Here is a 19,237-nt window from a genome sequence, read left to right on the forward strand (position 1 = left end):
CTTAGAGAAGGGGAGAGACTGTGTTAGGACTATTACGAGCTGAGGAAGGAGAGCTTGCAGGGCCAAACCTCTAACAGCTTTTGGACTTACTGGACACTTTCAGCCTAGTCTGAAAGGGGACAGAGATCTCAGAGGTGTTGCATTCTCACAGTTTGTGCGAGCTAACAGCTGGGGGGGAGAAGGACTCATACCAGGCTCTCACGGAGGGAAAGGCTGTGCACAGAAGGGGTTCACCCTGCCAGTAGCACGCAGAGGTGGGCTGGCCAGCCAGCTGCACGCTGGTCTGCCTTAATACCACTTGGAGAATGCACAGGGACTGTTCTTGCTATGTCTATGATGTCTGGAACTAGATGCATGCGCACGTCCAAGTCTCTGCCTTAGCAGGACAGATAGGGTCATGAGGCCTCCTGCACTGAGAAGAGTCTTCCCTAAAGGACCTGAATTTCCCCAGTGGATCCCAGGAAGACTGAGGACCCTTGTATTAATGCCAGCTTCATTGCCAGAGAGCTCATAGAAAGGACTCATCTGAGGAGGAATCGTGCTAGGATCAGCAGCTGCTGTAGGAGGAGGAACAAGAGGCAGGGCTGTGTGCCCATGGGAGGGCAGTGAGCTGGGGCTGGGCAGGGACAGCTGGTAACAAGGTTGCTGGAGCAGAGGGAAGTGAACATTAAGCTGTCCAGCTTTTAATCTTATTCAAGGGCTCTACCTGGTGTATTGAACTCCCCAGGGATCCAACCTTCCTTCAGACTATTTCCACTTTATTTACTGTGGTTTTGTCTTTGGTTCAAAGAACACAGCAGCAGCAAAAAATGGAGTCTCTCCATAATGTCTTTGAGGCCTGCGGAAGATGGAGTCTCCAAGCCCCTGAGAGAAAGACAGCAGTGAACACCTACCCCTGTATTAACTTTTACTTCCCGAGTTTTTCCCAGTCAGAGGAATGCTTCAAACCTTGCTCCATGAACACAAGCAGATTGTCTCTGAATGCATTCCACTAGAAACCACAGCTACGGTTCAGGAGGATTTGTTCTTGGGCACTAATCCTTCCTCCCACTGCTCTCATTTATCTTACTGATGCTAATACCATACTTCAGACTTTATGTTTTAATGACAAACAAGTATTAGTGGTCTTAGAGGCTGGGAGTTCCCTGTGTGTCCATCTGCATAGTACCCGCAGTGGCATCTGTCCACGGGCTGCTTGGGGGCCTTGACCATCTTGGCTAGCAATCCTGGGATTCAATTCGGTGGATGCTCTCAGATGTCAGGGAGTCAAAAAGGCAACAGAGCAGCTCTTCAGCCTGGGGAGAAAAGAAGGAAGGGGTTGGGGAGAGCTCTGATTTCTGTGCATTGCAAAGAAACTTCTTTTCAGAGGTAGGTTTCTTGTGCTTGCTACAGGCAGGCAGTATAGTGAGCATGTCTACCAGGTTGAATTAATCCCAGCACAGAGGTGGCTGTGAGTGTCCCACAGCAGGGAAATGTCTACTAGTTGTGACCACTGTTTGGCCGCTCTCAAGATTCACGTTTTCAAGGAACTGAAGAAAACCAACAACATGCAAAGTGCCAAGTGGGAAATCTAACTTCCTGCCCTGGCTGCTCTGCCTCTCCTTCCCAAACCTTGCCCCTACGCAGCTCTTTGGCATGGCTGCTTCAGAGATGGGGAAGCCAGCTCAGCACCAAGGGCTTCAGGACCAGTCTGTAATTCTGACTGTGCTAATGAACACCATGTTCCCCTAAAGCATCATAAGTGCTGTGCTGACAGCCCGCCCCACACAGTCCTTGGGGCCCTCCTCCTGCCAGCACTCTGCCTCTCCTCATAGGTTTTTAGGTCTCTTTTATAGGACTCCAGCCCTTCTGCCTGCTGCTGAGGGGCTAAGGATCATGCCAAGAGTGGCTGGGATGTGTTTTCCCTGTGTTGCTCTGCTCCAGTCCCAGGTTTTAGCTGTCTCTGCAGGGAGGAAGATGCTGGAGCAGCCATTGTGGCTGCTGGCAACAGCTTCAGGGCTCCAGGCAGAGTGGAGGGATTAGTGCTGCCTGCCAGTGGAGGCTGGACTGCACATCTGTGGGCTCTTACTGAGGAACAGCTGTGCAGAGACCCTGCGGTCTCCCTGCTCTGACATGCTAATGGTGGCAGGTCAGTGACGTACTGCACTGTCACTGAGGGACGGCCACCCCAGCCTCACAATCTCATCCCAGCCATGGCACAGAGCTGCACATGAGGAGAAAGTGTTCAGCCACACACATCCCAGACCTGAGTCTGAGCACTGCACTCCCTGACAACTCTCTTATTGCTGGGGAGGTTCCAGCTTGGGTATGGACCAGGTGCAGGGACACCTGGGACCACCTCACAGAGATCCACTGGAAGTTCACAGCCCCTAATGGTAGCACCAAGAAAGCATGGCTCTGTCTCTTCCAGATGTGAGCTGGTCTGTGTGTGCCCAAGATAAGCCTGCATGGGGAGCAGACATCTGCAGTGTCACTGCGTGAGAATAAGGAACTTCCAAAGCATGAATTCATCTGCTTCTAAGGCAGATGTTTCAAACAGGACAGGTGAAAAATGCTGTGGAAATGCTTGCTTCTCTCAGTGACTGCAGAAGGAGGCAAGACAACTACCCCAGACACGGATGTCAGCACTGAAATAGTCCACATCTGGAAAGCTGATTTCTCATCCTATTGCCTAGTCCCAAACCACACAGGGAGCAAGTATGAAATTCCTGTTCACTTCCATGGCTCAACTCCACCAGTAAATGCTGCAGCTCTGCTCAAACCACAAAGATTTGAAATCCATGTTCATTTAACCCTCCTGAACTTTGCCTGATATCATGTTGTTGCTCATTAGCTTTGACCTGGAAAGCCTAGCTGACATTTCATAAACTCATTAGCAAGAGATCAGAGGATCAAACATAATTTCTAGGGACATCCTTTGAGGTACAGTCATTCAGTGGTGAGCTTGCTCCTCATATCTCACTCTGTGTTTTCTAAACCTACCCTGAACTTTGGAGCAAAAGGCCCATTTGAAAATAAACGTTACTTGCTGCTGTACTTTTAGTAACCCACAATGAGAAGCACTGTACCCACCACTGTGCCAGAACCAGACTCATGGTCTAAACTCTGAACTGCTGTGAGTAGCCCCTGCTTCCACCAGTGCCAGAGGGATTTGATTCAGTGGCCCAGGCTGCCAGAAGCAGGGAGAAAGGCTGAGCATATTTGCTTTTTCTCTTATCTATCACAGAAAGTACTGTAAGCATCTTTCTGATAGGCTGATTCCCCATAGCCGTGAAGCAGAAGGGATTTTATGTCAGCCAGAGACGTGCAATGTCCTTTTCAAAGCAAATCAGAAGACAGCCTGGACTTGCTGCCCTGTCACATTACTTGGCAACAGCCTGGCACCCTGGCAGCAGTAAGCGCTGTGCTATGACAGGCTTGCAGCTATAGCAGAGCTGTGCAGGCAAACCTTCCCAGGCACTGCAGCGCGTACAATTCCAGCTATGCCTGGGGAGCATTTTACTGTGCCTTAGGGAAAGCTGCTGAAAACAGCAGCTGTACGACTTTTGGGAAGTTTGGAGTAGTTTTGCCTGTGTTAAAAGCAGGAACACAGACTTCAAAGTGGGCTCTGTGTCTTTTAAGGCTCAATCCTTAGAGCACTGGTACTGAAGGCAGCAGCTCTGATATGTTATATGAGATTACAAACACATCTCGCTCCCCTGCTGGGTTTTTTGGGGAAACAATAGGGATCCAGAGGAGAGGTTTGTCCACTTGCTACCATTTCTCATTCTCCCCAATTCTTTTACACCTCCTAGTCCTAACTCTTCAGGCACTGCCTCCTCTATCCGAATCTCTCGTTTGTTTTGTACTAAACTTTGATGATTACAGCCAGAGTTTTAAAGGTATTTATGCAGTTGATTCCCATTAGCTGCCCACAATGTCTGAAGCTTAGTGTTTCCTTCCGATGAACTACTGAGACAATATTCTGTTAGCCCATCCCTGGAATGGCTAATGGCTTAATTTCTCCTCTTCCCTTTGGATTTGGGCTTCTGAAACATAACTTCCCGAACACAGGAGATGTGCCAGCTCGGCAATAAGGCTGAATGAACATTTCCTGTCACTAATTTTTGACAAGTATCACTGATGTCTTACTAAGTGTTGATTCTTCATAAAAAGTAACTGACATCTATGGAAAATACTGAATCTTTATCAAAGTCTCCAAATATTTTGATTCAAAATAGTGCCACTGCTGTAATGTGGAAGACAGTTTGTCAGGGTTTTGGTCCCACCTTCCACCATGTGCTGGCCTCTCAGTATAAGCCGAGGCTTGGGGCTGTGATAAGGCACCACCTCCGCCTCACACAAATTAAAATTTTCTTCTAAAATTCAACCAATTTTGCCAAGTTTCATTCACCACAGGGGCACAAAGGACACATATCTATACCATAAACTTCTCTACTTGCCTGATTCTCATTTTGGGGGTAAAGGAGATGCTGCACAGTGTCCAGGACTGACTGCTTCTGCCAACAGACACTGGGGGTAAAGAAAAACAGAAGCCAGTGTTACTTTTCCATCTAAGCTGTCACAGACTGCAGATGACCTAGCTTTGAGGAGGACTATGCTCTGTGCCAGCAGGTCTGGCCATGTGCATCTGTTACAGAACTTCTTTACACAGATAAATCCTGGGTTTTACAAAGCTTTGTATAAATGGATTTTGATTCTTAAAATATAAGCCTTCAAACAAACAGTAATGACCTGTTGCATAATGGGGTCTCTGGGGCAGTGGGAAATACACATAAACATAGATAGTTAGCTTTGTGTAAGGGTCTTTTTCTCAACAAAGACAATCTCTGTGTTTTCCCCAAAACCCAGGACTTTCTAAGCTGCCTTCAGCAACAGGGTCTACTTCACTAATTCTTGTTTTGCTCTGGTCCACCTCAAGCCACACATGACCTGACCACAAGACATATTGAAGAGAAATTAAAAGGCAAGATACAAATTTCAAAATTGCCTTTTAAACTGACTTTATGCACACTCAGAGTCTTAGGCTTGAAAACTCTCCAGAGGCTTTGGAAATCACTTCCAGCTCCCTGCCGCCATATCCAGGTATTGTGCTTGGCAACAGTTTTCCTTTCAGTGGTTTTCAACAGCTCCAAGATTTTACATCTCATGTGTTCATTTTTTTATTTCTACACCTCTTTTCCCTCCAAAGCTCCCAGAGATGAGCTTCCTATAGGGATAACATCACTCCCCGCTAACAGCAATTAACACTTGGTGAATGTTTCATCAGAGAGAATAAGATCCAGCTAAGTTCCTTAACACTTGACTTTTGTTCTGATTGCACTACATTGTCTGAAACTAGGAAGGTGTAAGGCCTAGTTTAGACTCCAATTTTCTTCTGATGCAGCTAGGTTTTCGGCCTGCTTTAGTCGAATGCTGCTTACTGAGTTGAGTACAATGTTAACTAGGTGAGTTCCTAAAGACTGTGCACAATATAGTTAGGTCCTAGCAATCTTATGGGCATCTGAAATTACCTTTTAAAAGCTCAAATAATCATACAGGAGTAATCACTATTAAATCAGTACCACCTATTAAGGCAGCTGGATCTAGTTTGTCATGCATAAAAAGCAGAGCATGCCTTTCTTCCAGGAGTTGCTTCAAATCTACTTGTAAATTCTTCCCTCTGCCACCCTGCAGCTCGGAAATCTGGCTGCAAAAACAAGTTATGACAGGGAAAGTTCAAATGTTTTATACTAGAGATCCAGGCAGCCAGATGCTGACAGAACAAGAATGGTAATTCTCACGTCATTTTTCCTTGTCTGCAGATAGGATTGTGTCACTTCCTTCTCTGGATTCTCCCCCCAGTCCCCATTGCTCTTAGGCTGCGCTTCAGCTTCCCCTCACCTCTTCCAAACACTTACTTCACTCTGCCCTATGAGTTACCCTTGGCACCCTCCCAGATTCTCCCAGATTCCTACTTTGGCTCCACTCTTGGCAGTCAATCAAACTCACAGGCTGCTTTTGTGCCCCCACCTGCATAAATTTTGTCCTTGTCTCTGTTCTTCCTGCCCTTTGGTGCAGAAATAATGCCTTCATGTATGTCCAGAGAACAGAGAGAGTGGGCACTGCTGCAGCTGAACAATAACCACTGCACAGTTATGAGGGTCTGTGTCTGTCTTCAAGGCAACTGCTCTGCACAGCACATCCTCCAGTGATTGAATGTCTCTGCTTGATGTACCACTGCTAGAGCTGGCTTAGGAAAGCTTTAATAGGCTCTGAACTATGAGCAGTTATATTAGCAAAGCCTGCATTGTTCCTCTCAACACCTGATTCCTCCTCCTTATCACAGCCCATCTCTGACATCATATCCCAGGCTTCCATACAGATGGCAACTTTCCTCCCCATGGCACAAAGCCTAAGTAATGTGGCTCAGCTGTGAATCAACTCCCAGGGCCGTAAAATAATCTCTTACACCATGGTGCTTCAGCAATGTAACTGAAATGCAGGCCACAACCTGTGCAGGTATTGGAATCTTGGGCCGTGGCAATAAGAGTGAAATAAATATACAGTGATTTACTCAGTACAAGAAAGGTCACGTGGCTCCTGCTGATGGAGTCATAAGTGCAATTAACCTCAGATGTTATTTTGAAATGTTTATAAACTAGGCAATGAAGATGTCTTAGCATGAAGTGTCCTTATGAGACACTAGTTAAGTCAGGCTGGGTTTTCAAAGACATTTGCAAAGTTGATTTTAAACAATATGATGGCTTATGATACAATACAGGTGTGAGTTTACTGTTGGCTAAAGTTGATCTACCAGCAGATCACTGCTTCCCCTCCTCCCCATCCTTGGGCACACCTTGCTGCCCCTCCCTTTCACAAGCATCATTGATCATGAAGGCAAATTTTTTTTTGTAGAGCTGCTTTTAAATGGCTCCATGATCACTACTTCTGGCACTGGGGTAAGAGGCAGAGTGGATCTTGCCATTTGGGAGTGCCCCCTAACAGCCATAATTTATGCACATGTATTTTGCAGTTCGGCAAGGAAGTTTATCCTTTGTACAGACAGCCATACTGGCACAGACCAGGATGAGGGGTGAAAGATGCAGCTGAGACTGGCACCCATTCATCCCCGCTTCCTTCTCAGCCCCTCGGCTCACTGTGAACAGCAGTGAGAAGCCACTGCAAGGTTTGCTCTGGGGGTGCTGCCCTGAGACTGGCAATCTTAAAATATATCAAGTTAAGCCTACAGAAGAGGGAAGCACTGTTTGCAGCTGATCTTGTTATGCAGCACCCATCACTGATGAGCAAAAGCCTGGGGAAAATAAAGAGGTGGGGATCTTGTATTGGCTGTCAGCAGAGCTGACAGCCACTCTCCCAAAACTACCTTCAGCAGTGATTTCTGGGGTTCCCAACAGCTTACTTTTTTCCTGTGACAAAACTCACTAGAAAGGTCTTCAGTAACTTGCTCTTTGCTTCCCCTTAGTGCTGTACCTTGCCAGGTGAACGGTCTGGGATGTGGCTCCTAAGGGTGCAATTTTAACTCAATGGGAGCAATGTCTGAATTTTGTAATTAGCTTAAAAACATTTCTGAAAAGTTACCGATGAAATTTGTTCCAACTGTTCTTCCCAGGTGTGGCCTTGTGACTGAGCATCATAACATTTCATCAAAGTATGAGAACTCCAAGGTGTCTACCAGATTGGATATTCAGATTTGATCCCCTTGATGTTTGTAAACTCCAGCATCCTTGAATTCCTTATTCCTGTCCCATTGACAGTGTTATCTGGAAGTCCTCCAGATGGTACAGCCAAAGTCACAACAGTCTTATTGGTGTGGCTGATGGACTGCTCTATACCAAATGTGTCAAAAAAAAGATTCTCTTGGCTTCCTTTCCTCGAGGAAACCCTGTGCAGGAACTACACATCGCATTGCCAAATACCAGCCCCTGTGCGAGGAAACTTTCCCTCTGGGGAACAGTGGGTTAATTGGCCTGATAATCATTCTATTTCACTAATCAGTCCCTGTAGAGGGGTTCTGTTTGTTTTATCAGGCTTAGACATCCTCTACCCAGCATTTCTGGTGATTTATTTAAGAGGCTAATTTTTTATTTTGCTTTCTGTTGTTATTTTAAGTATTTTTTTCATAGCAAACATAGAATCTGCTAAGATATTTCTCCTAGGAATTTTATTGATTCAGCAGGTCTATTGCCAATGTGAGCCCTTATTTCAGAGAAACCCCTGTATTTGTGGAACCATGCTGCCAAGCCTCACAGACACTCCAAGTCTTTAACAAACACCACAACTCAGTATTTAAGGTCCTGAGTATAGGACACATGACTTCGAAACTGGGGAACGCTCTCAGGTATTGACCCATTAACAACAACATAACTTAGGAAGAATGGGTTGCCTTTGAGTGGCACCTGACCTCATAGGAGTCTGAAGTGGAACTGAATTACAGAGAAGAAAGTCAGCTGCCCTCCTTCAGATCACAAGCTCTCTAGCAGGGGGTTGAGACACTGCTGTTAAAGTGATATTGTCCTCACTTACCTGTCCAGCAGGGAGTCGAAGCAAATGACCGCATTGTCTCGCTGTGCTGCTAGCACCAGACACAAACCATCCATTAAGAGGGACTACAAGAGAGGGAAGAACAGAGCTTTGGTGTTGCTATCCACTTAAATAAGTCTGTAAGCCTTACTGATGAACCGCTGACAGCACAGATAACTGCTTGTGTGCTGTGTGAGGGGATGAAAGTCACAAAGCAACAGACTCTTTCAAATAGGAAGAGTATCATGTCGGAACTGTTAGTTATCCTGCACCTATGGCATACTATTATTCCTGTTCCCTTCTCTCAGAGTGAAAATAAGCAGGTTACTTAGGTGTGTTATTCAGTCACTAAGTCTGCTGGAAGCAGGAATATGGAGATAACAGTAAATGTTGAGATATTGTAGCAGAAACACTTATTACTTGAAGGAGCCCATCTCCCTTCTGCCAAGGAAAAGCAAATGCTGTAATGTTCACCTTTGGCTCAGCAGTGCCAGACCCTTCTGGAAACATGCCAGCTCTGCCCAGAGTAATTAATCTCTGACAGGAGGAAGTTCTTCCATCACCAGGAAAGCAGTGCTGCTGCCATGGCTCTCCTTCCCACACGCTGATTCGCTTTGTCCTTCCTAGAGAGCTGTGCACATTCCTGTGTGCAGAGGGCTGGCATCCTCAGGGGAACCACAGGAGAAGAAAGTAGTGCTTAGACTAATTGGATGCTAGATGTAATTGCTATTCTATACAGATGTACTTCAAAGGGATGCTGTCAGTTTAAAAAAATCACAACCTCAAAAGATCTTACCTGTTCTTATTACAGATAACACCTAAGACTTATAACTGAAAGGCTGGAAGCACAAATGTTTGTCTGTGTTTTTTCAGAGGGACTGCTGGGTGTCTCTGACAGCCCTTTGTTGATTGCTACTTCCAGTATAAGTAGCTTCCCCCCTTGTTTACTCTGGGCTTCTGACAGCACTTTCACTGCTTTGCCCTAGTAAGGTTCCTGAAATGGTGGACTTCTCCTACACCAAGTGCAAAGAGAAAAACAGTCTGGGCCAGATACATTGCTTTACATCAGCAGAGTATCTCCTCACCCCAGAAGCACATCTGATGCTTAAGCCCCGTAAGCACTTGCTCAAACCCCATGCTGGACTGCGGCTTGAGCTGTCAGCACCAACTAAACGAGAAGCAAAATGAAATCTCTGCCTAGGACTCCAGGGCACAGTCCAAAAAGTGGAAGGGTTATTTAGCATTGTAGAAGAGGATTAATGGGGTGCGATTACAGAAAGGGAAATAGAAACTGTATTTATGTGGAAAACCAAGACAGATACAGCAGCAGAACATACATAATAGCAGCAACTGTGCACTGATAGGTGAATGGAATAAAACGTTTAACGGGGATGTGCTGTTCACATTAAGGATACATTCACACATAATGATGTCAAGGTTAGGTGTCAGTGAGCTAGTGGAGATACAGGAACACAAGGTAGGGACTAGCAAGCGAGGCACGTTGCCCACATTACTTACCAGTAGTATTAGAGCTCAGATGCAGTGCTGTGCTAATACTGCTACCAAAGCAAGTTTGCTCAGAGCTAGCCTGGATATCTTAGCACAGCAGGGCATTAAAAGGCTCTTCTTTTATGCAAAGGAAGCAAAGCACGACTCCAGCTGTTTCATACCTTTGCTACAACACTGCTCTTTGCCCTGCTTAGTGTCTCAGAGATGCAGTGAGCTTGTGGTGCATCCAGGACAGTGAGGCGTACTCCAGTCACTGTGAAATCTTTGCCAATAAGCTGATCAAGCAGTTCGACATAAGGTGGGTGCTCTGAACCCCGAAGGATTATCCCAGGCAATACGAGGCAAGTGGTTTGGCAAAGGTTATCAAGCAATGGCCGATCTGATGGGAAAAGATCAAAACACAACAGATGCTTGTTTTATATCTACGCCCCATAACCATTAGCCCTCTAAGTAATTCTTCTCTGCCACAGACAAGTAACTGGAAGATCAGAGGCACTCAGGCATTGCTAGATCGTTTGGGATGTTCACAGATGCAATTGCTCATCCTGAACTGTCAAAATGCTGTATGCCTATGTGTACGTATCTGGAGATCACAAGACAGCAGTAGTGACCCCATTTCAGGAGTCAGACAAGGACAACTGCTGGTTTGCTACAGGAGATACTATTCCATTTAATTTCTTCCAAGCAAAGAAATCTGTTAATCCAGCTGCTTTTATAATCCAAAATGTAATTCTGATCAGCATACATAAGACTTAATGTATTTCATATTTTCCTCATGATAAATCTGTCCGTCCATTAAGCAGCAGCTTTGTGATAATTATTTGCTGAAAGGAGAGGTTTCTTTGTGTGCAAGAGCTACCTCTAGTGTTCAAGATGAGGCCATAAAGTGAATGATGTGTCTGGCTTGCTGGAGGCGCTTACTATATTGTGCCTGACAGTTCAGAGATCACGTGTACTTGCTTTTCCAGGACAGTAACTCTTTGAAATATATTTTCTGAGACACAAACACATCAGGGCTGTACACTGTTTTCCTTTTTACTCTGCTTAGACATCTTCAAAGCAAAGACATCCTCCTGCAGCAGGAAATTAGGGACACACATTTTGAGATTTGCTCCCAGCACGGGGCTGTACAAAGCTTGCGGAATACCTAAGCTCTCTCCACAACAAGCTATTTTTTTTTAAATTTCATTTTATTTTCTGAAATATCTTCTAAAAATCAAGAAGTGCTTCAGTCACAGCAGACCTGTGCTATAGGCCTGATCCTTTCCCATTGTGCAGTAAGTTGATGAGGGAAATACCCTGCCTGTCAGCAATAGCAACACAGGATATTTTGGACTGGGAACACCTGCAAGTCTCCTCTCACTGCAGCTTTGTGCTCTGAACACAGCTTGAGCTCAGATACCCCACCAGAAACACAACAATGTGATCACATCTCTGCTGCTACCCAGACGAAGTCAGAGAGCAACATACAGAACAGCCTGGTCATCTCAAAAAAGCTGCTGTTAACATACTCACAGTTGCCAAGATCTCATTTTGGGACTCATACAATGGCTTGGGAATGTCAGTAATGTTGCGAGATAGGCCTCACTCCTTTCCGCAGGCATCAGTTAAGTCCTAAACCTTCATGCAGTCAGTCTCTGATGTAGTAGTGTGCAACATAAGAAGAGGAGCTTGCCTGAGGATTTGTGATTTTTGTAATGATCATGAAGCATGCGCAGGGCATAGCCCAAAGCCAGTGTAAGACAGGGGAAAGAATTAATGGATAATTACCTTGGGAAAAATCCTCCTTCAGAGACCCCCTACACAAAAGTGACTTGGTGAGTACCAAGCACCTATGCTGTCATTAAGGTAAAGGCTTTGACTTACCACAATCCTCCTTGCACTCATACATGTGCTGTCTCATGCACCTGCTGGTATGGGATCAATGCCCAAATGTCCTGTATCAGTAAGCGTTTAAGGTAGGAGGTGATGGTCTGTAATTCTCTAGCATTTTTATCATATTCTTCTGCCAGTGCACAACAATCTTGTGGTTTTACTGCTGGGATTAACAACTGCACCAATCAAGTGTAGCGCAGGAATGTTTTCTCAGCTGCCCACCCTCCTGCTCGCCAGTCACATCAGAACTGAAGCTACAGGAATAAGAATGACCTGGTTCCCAACACATCTGCTCCCCAGTCAACACCACAGGGATGCTTTACCTGGTCACTTCTTGTTTATAAAGGCTTGGGATCAATCCACAGTATCCCAACATGGAAGCATCCCCATGTGTTAGTTGTATCTCCTGACATAAATGGTGCTGCATCGCAGCCTGTATTGTATACATGCCTATCAAGTAAAATAAACAGAAAAGACCCAGAGAAACTGTAGGCATCTGAGGGAACTGACAGGCTTGCTGAAGCTTCAACTTCAAATCAAAGTCAGACCAGCAATAACTGGAAGTCATTTTGAGCTGGCAGCTGTTCAGCAGCTAGTGGGAACTGAATGAGCTCTCAGTCCAGTTCCTGAGAGTTAGATGTCCATACTGCCAGAAGCACTCCCTGCATAAATTGTTATTTATCTACTCACAGAACAAAATGTCTCACAATCGCCCATCCCTATGGTGCCTTCGCGTCTCCTGTGGCGGGCTTTGAATGGACACGCAAACCGCCGTGGCCAAGTTGGTGTTGAAATGCATTGTAAAAGTTCAGCAGAGAAATGTGCACTGTTGCTTACACTAGCTGTGTTGACAGTGCTTGTTCTTCTGCTGGTGATAAGGTCAGCACTTCTGAACAGCCCTATATTTAAATCCATGAAAGCACTGGCAGTGGAAAGGCCTGGTAGGTAAACAGTTAAATGGCTGGACTCCACTGGAGCTGTTCTTTGCAGCTCAGAGTTGTCTCTCCCTTATGAAAGGACATCAATACCAAATCTTGCTGCCACCAGATGGTTTGTCTTGCTGTCCAATTAATCAATAACAGTCTCAATCTATAACAAGAGTTACGCATTTCCTTACCAAGACTGCATGGTTGTTCAGAGCCCAATAAATTGAGTTGCCCTCCTGTTTCACATTTTATGATCCTGCGCTGCTTGTTGATTTCCAAACTGACTATGGGGTCACGTTTCAGGTTATAGATCTGCAGGAGGGAAGGGAGGGAGAGAGAGGCAAGTCATGTGAACACCATTACCTGATCAGGAAGGATAACACTTCTTAAGTATTGATTCAGGCAAGCTGTGAAGCTCTTGTTGGTGTTGTGTACTTCTGTAATTGCCAGCCTAGAAAACACCTGCTTGTCTAGAGATACAAGAACATTTTGCACGCATTCTTTTTTAGTGTGGCTTAATTCAGTACAGCATCTTGTCATCATTTTAAAGGTCCTATATTCGGACATCTTTCTAAGATCTCTGCTCCCAGCTTTCCAGGGCCAGAAACTCAAGGACTGTGAGTGTCTGACATCTTTATCCAGTGCCACACTGATGTGTAGCAGCTCCCTTCTGTCTCTGAATGAACTGGCACATCCATGCATCCCAGCACAGTGCAGTCATGATGCTCTGGACTGAGTTGCAGAGGGAAAGCATCCACATTAGTGAAGCATACTACAGATGTGGCTGGCTGCTTCCAGTTCCAGAGCTAATCTCCTTGGACTAACTCAGCTGGGTCACCTCTGTGCCACGTGGACATAGCAAGGCTCAAAAATTGCCATACCTTCATTGAGTGTAACCCAATCATTTCAAACTCTGGTTTTGAGAAGAAAATGATCAGAGTGGAAATGACATACAAAACTAGTTGAACAGGAAAGACATATTGTTTCATTTTAGCTATTGGCAAATTACAGTGGTTTGAATCAGAGACCAGCAGCTACATAGTGTGAAGGCCAGATGAGCAGGAGTGGGCCACACCAGTACTGGTAGGCTTCTTGGCACTGCCTACAATGCAAACCAAGAGGTAAGAGTCCGAGTCTTTATGCCTCTACCTGCGGGCAGGGAAGGATGCAGGCACCCAGCAGCTCTGTAAACTGCCTGTACTTTACAGCATGAGATGTCTTACATGAGACAGCTCCACCCTTTTCATTGCTGTGGTGGTACTGGTGGTACCTTTGCTGACAGGGCACAAGGGACAACATCCTTGTCACACAAATAGGGCAGTGCTCCATGCTGTGAGCGTGTGGATGTGTACAGACTCTGTGGGAGATGTTCAGCAACCAGCGAGTTACATTATCAGCTGTCCAAATTCATCTCCATTCCTGAACGCTACATGAGAAAAGCTGGTAAAAAACCAAAGCCTGTGGGCCAACTGTGTCTTAGAAATCATTGATGATATTGTTATCCCTCCCTGTAACCTGCTTCCAAAGTGATGTTGACTCTATCTGGGAACTTTGCTACTGAAGTATGAGCCCTCCTGAATTTACAGCACAGGTTACCAAACAAACATATCTAAAAAAGCACTTTTCCACCGAGACTGTCTGGTTCAATACAAAGTTAGCACATTGTGGTAGGAACATTCACAGGAGAAGGAAAACTCGGCAGCTGGTGAAACACAGCAAAAAAAGCATTATCTAAAACATAATAGGAATGAAGTCATGGGATAAGGGCCAAAGCCATTGCTCTGACACAGCAGGATACTTCTCAGGAAAGGGCAGAATCCTACCTCTTCCTCCTCTAATGTCTGACACTCGGCGCAGCACAGTCCTTCTGGGAAAAACAGCTTCATATCCCGGACAGCTATTTGATAGGATTTGGAGCCTGAGAGATAAATACAATGAGAAGATTCTCTCAGGCCATGAATTAAACATTCTCTAGACTCACACTCATCTTTCTGAGAGATTGATGATGTGCAACTTACTGAAGTAATTGCTTTAAAGGCCAGCTGTTCTGTACAGTAATAGCAAACATTTAAAACCATTATATTTAGAATTGTTCCATTGCCTTCTTGGTATTTTGATTCTGTCCTATTATCACTCAGCTTTTTCCTCATGTAAACAAGACTCCTTCTATTTCCTAACACTGTAGTCAAGGGAATCATGTTAAGGAGCCAGTGAAACTCTTCAATACCAGCTCCAATCCCCCATTGTTGTTCCCTTGCTTCTGGATCACATCAGGCTGGTCTTACTGAATAGGAAGGAGCTACTAGTTAGTCAGACAAATGAGCTTAGTAACAATAATGCAAGTCCCAAATATGCTGGGGGCTCTGATTTACAACAGATTTCAGAATTAGTATGAGACATTGCTGATAGCAGTGTATTATTCTATTCACCTATGGTCAAGAAAGGTAAATTGAGACTGGAACAGGGACAGAGAAATAATGTGAGGATCACAGAAGGAATGGAGTATCATCTGAAGAGTTAGAACTAAAAGACCTTGGCTTGTTTGACCCAACATGACACAAAGCTGAGAAGGAATCTGATTTCTGATAAACACATCAGGGTAGAAAAGGTCAGAGAAGAAAAAAGAATTACTTAACATTAAATTACAGGTATTGGCACAAGAACAAATGGATACAAACTGTATATGACTATCTTTAAGTTTGAAAACATAAGACTTCTAGCTATCAGAGCAGTGAAGTTCTGTCACAACCATCCAATTGGGGTGGATGCTTATGAAAGGGAATACATGATGGGGTTGTCTGTGAGAGAATTAACTGAACTCAGTGACTTAAGACATCCCTCCAGGCTTAGCATCTGAGTATTTCCCTATAAAGCAACAGTGTTATAAAGCACTACTCTGAATGTTTTGAGATTTGTGGGTGGAAGATGTTAGAGAAGAAAAAGCTATTTCTATATAACTGGAGTTCAGATAGATTGTCAATGTGCTGGCACAGATCCATACTCCTGGGATACAAATACACAAAACGCAAACACCCTCTGAAATATTACCACCTTTGCAGGCTACCCATTCAAAGAATCATGTCTTACTGCTCTTAGAGCACTCAGCCCTGTTTGAACTTCATAATTCCAGGTATTGTATAGCCAGAGTCCTTAACGCAGTAGTTTACAATCCTAAGATTGCATAAGTCACCAGTGTATAAGTTGTGCTGGATCCTTTAAGTACCTTTATGTCAAATCTTCCTTGTTTAAATCTTTGATGCCATTACAGAGGACACAAATGCTCCCAAAGATAGCAACACTTTGCTCAAGGTATAAGACTGTGTAAGATGCATGTGTAAGAGCTCTTTGGGTTCAAGAAAAGGCACTATACAATGACTTCATAAGACCCAGAAGAGATGAGAAGAGTGCAGGTTTACTTCTGCAGCTGAGCCTCAGAGTATTAAAACTGCGTTACTTCATTCAACAGTATCACTGGAACCTGGTCTTCACCTTAACTGAATTTCCTCAGTCACTTTGGGAGGAAACACACAGCTAGAGTTTGCTCTACTTCAGCAAGATAGCATTAACTAGAGATCTTCCTCAGCTGGAGCAAAACTGAAAAAGCTTAGTATTCCCTCCTAGGAAAGGAAGATGGTCTTCCCCAGTACCCCAAATGATTACTCATGCAATGATTAAGCTCTTCCTGCTTAACTTGTAGGTAAATGTTTCATCCTTATTAGAGGGCAAGCTCTTGGAGGTGCAAGGGGTTGTGAACACTCCTTTCCTTATGGACAGACACCTCCTTGGCATAACAGCTGATCAGATTCTTGAGTCAGAGTTAGTGAGTACAGTAGCTACAGCTGCATCCATTATCTTTGAATGTGTGCAAGGATGGCTCTGTGAGCCAGCCATATAGCTGGCTCCAACAGAATGCACAATCTGGTCTCAGAGGGCAGGTGGTGGCCAGCTAGTTCAGCTCTGTGCTCAGCCCAGTCTTAGAAGGAAGCAGGGACCTGAAGGGAATCCCTAAGCAGACATCTGAGGGTTTCTCTAACACAGTGAGCGCTCTGTGGCTCCCAGTGAAAGACAAGATGAGACTCAGCCTCTCTTGCTAATATAAACTAATCTTTAACTGAGTTATGCTAGGGATGCTCTAACTGTAGCAGGAGTATCTTAAGTTTGGGGTATATATTACCCATTCTTAGCTGTGAATGATGAGTTCTCATTCTCAAGGCAACCTGGATACACAATCCATTAATCTCAGGAGCAAAAGCAGCAGGGGCTGACAGCAGAAAAGTATTGGCTGAAGAGCCCTGACCATTTCTTTTGTGTAGGTAGATCCTGCTCTTCAGTCACTCCCACAGATGAGATCCTGTGAGTAATCATGGTCAAAGATCTCTCTCAGTTTAGTCTTGGTCCTAAGGATTATGATCATATCTGATTTAAAAAAAAAAAAAAAAAAAAAAAGGTTCTACATCAAGGGGTTGATTCTCTTCCCCAAGCTGTACAAGGTAGCTACTTCACTCTCTACCAGTTCTCTTCAAAAGACCACTTGATATAGACAAAAAGAGGGAGTGATTTGACAGCACAGGATACAATAGAAGAAGTCAAATAATCCAATGGATCTCAACAGGAAAGTGCTGAAACCTGAAGGCATACAGTGCCTGCTAGCTCTCCTGTGTTCACAGAAACTATTGCTTTTATTATTTTTATATTCCTTTAACTACATATAGCACAATCAGTACCACAATGAGGAAAAACACTATTCATGGACAGTGAACTAATGATGCTTAATTCCTTAGGAATTTTGAATTACATCCTTCTCTCCTTGTAGCAATAGCCCAGGCCCCCTCCGGCAATACCCTCGGTTCTCTATAGGCCACTCTCTCCAGCAATACTTCCCGTTTTCCCATCCTTCACCCACACTCTCAGCTATCTCCCACCCCACCCACCCAACATACACACTGCAACATCCTAGTTCCCCTGCTGCTGGCAGATGAACTGTGACTGGTTCAGCACACTGAGGGTGCTGACTAGCTGGTGTGCCGGTGTTGATGTGGCAGCTGGCAAGAGCCTCTCCAAATGGAAAACAGCTGAGTTTACCTGCTTTCCTCAGTGAGAGCAATTTTTGATCACCTCTCTCTAGCCAGTCATTAACGTTTTGAGATGTTACAGGAACTCAGTATCTTGGAGTCTTTTATCCCTCTGTGAAATCTGGTTGCAGTTGGCCAATGGCTTATGAAGTTATCAGGAGGGGACTCACAAGCAGATAGAAGACAGATGGGTTCTTGGGGATAATTACAAAATAACCAAGCTAAAAGTACAAAATGACCAAGCAGTGAAAAGATCAAAGGAAATCTGTTCTGATGGAAGACAGATCTAGGGCTGTTCTGGGAAAAAAACTTTTTTTAATATACCTTCTGGGAGAATATTTCATAGCTTGAGACATACTCAGCTCAGCCACCAAGAAAACAATGAAAGCTTCCTAGGGAATAATGGTCTCTACTGCCTGCCAAGGCTAGATCTGTATTGACAATGCAGGAGGTAACAGTACATAATATATTTTTTTGCCATTAGCATATCTGAGCCTTTGGACTTTTCTTTTACAAAAACCTACCGTAAAATCCATTTTGGACTGTGCTGATGCCATACTGAGCCCTCCAGAGGAACGGATCTAGTGCCTGGGCTAGCTTAGGATCCTCTGGCCCCAGTAAATCTATCAGCTTCTTCACAGCATTTGGCCTCTGAAGACACAGCACAAGAGCAGTGCCTGAGGTAAGGTAGGTACAATGAGCTTCTAAAACAGCAGAATCCTGAAAAGAAATAACAGAGATGGAAGACGTTACAACGAACAGTGTTGGTGAGCACTGGGTACATCCCAGCTTTCCTTTGGCTAGACCCATCCTTGTTTGAAGCAAGCAGATCTGCCATTACTCCTTGCTTTCTCCCCTCTTTGTAATATACATGCTAGTGGTCTCTGCAGGCAGAGCTTCCAGAATATATACTGTGGCCACCAAGCCAGTATTTGTTGTGACATCCACCAGGTAATAGGCAGTCTTGTTCCCACCCTGAGTCCACACAGAGCTAAAGAAAAAGTTAAGCACTGAGCTTAAGCCATAGCAGCTTGTGGTTTTAGTCCCCATGGTCATAGATCAGCCAATGGTAGTTTTTACACATACAAACAACTTTAGCAGTAGTTTCTTAAAATCTTTTAGTAAGAAAGGAAACAAAATCCTATTTCTAAAGACAGAAAAGCCTTGTGCTGTGACTTGTTCTGCATGTCTGTACATGCTAGGTACCAGAGATGGAGTTCATTGTCAGGGGGTAAGGACAAAAACAAATTGCTACTCTACAGTTCAGTTGTCTACTGCTGAACCTTTGATTGATGCAATACCCTTTTCACTTTACCTTCGGTGTGACATATA

At 44.6% G+C, this 19,237-nt stretch overlaps 1 protein-coding gene across 3 annotated transcripts in view; it reads right to left on the reverse strand.

Annotated features, from left to right (window-relative positions):
- Window positions 1-737: 737 nt before the first annotated feature.
- Window positions 738-19,237, reverse strand: part of DNAAF8 (dynein axonemal assembly factor 8) — a 96,934-nt gene continuing 78,434 nt past the window's right edge. For all 3 annotated transcript variants that reach the window (XM_069809718.1, XM_069809717.1, XM_069809719.1), the window contains exons 26-32: window positions 18,430-18,625; window positions 14,657-14,751; window positions 13,025-13,145; window positions 10,194-10,411; window positions 8,527-8,609; window positions 4,443-4,512; window positions 738-1,295 (exon numbers count right to left, since the gene is read on the reverse strand). In XM_069809718.1, the coding sequence (XP_069665819.1) occupies window positions 1,218-1,295; window positions 4,443-4,512; window positions 8,527-8,609; window positions 10,194-10,411; window positions 13,025-13,145; window positions 14,657-14,751; window positions 18,430-18,625 (861 nt within the window). In that variant the 3' untranslated portion in view covers window positions 738-1,217. The remainder of the gene's footprint in view (window positions 1,296-4,442; window positions 4,513-8,526; window positions 8,610-10,193; window positions 10,412-13,024; window positions 13,146-14,656; window positions 14,752-18,429; window positions 18,626-19,237) is intronic.

Source organism: Haliaeetus albicilla, chromosome 22, assembly GCF_947461875.1.
Source record: "Haliaeetus albicilla chromosome 22, bHalAlb1.1, whole genome shotgun sequence".
Classification (NCBI taxonomy): domain Eukaryota; kingdom Metazoa; phylum Chordata; class Aves; order Accipitriformes; family Accipitridae; genus Haliaeetus; species Haliaeetus albicilla.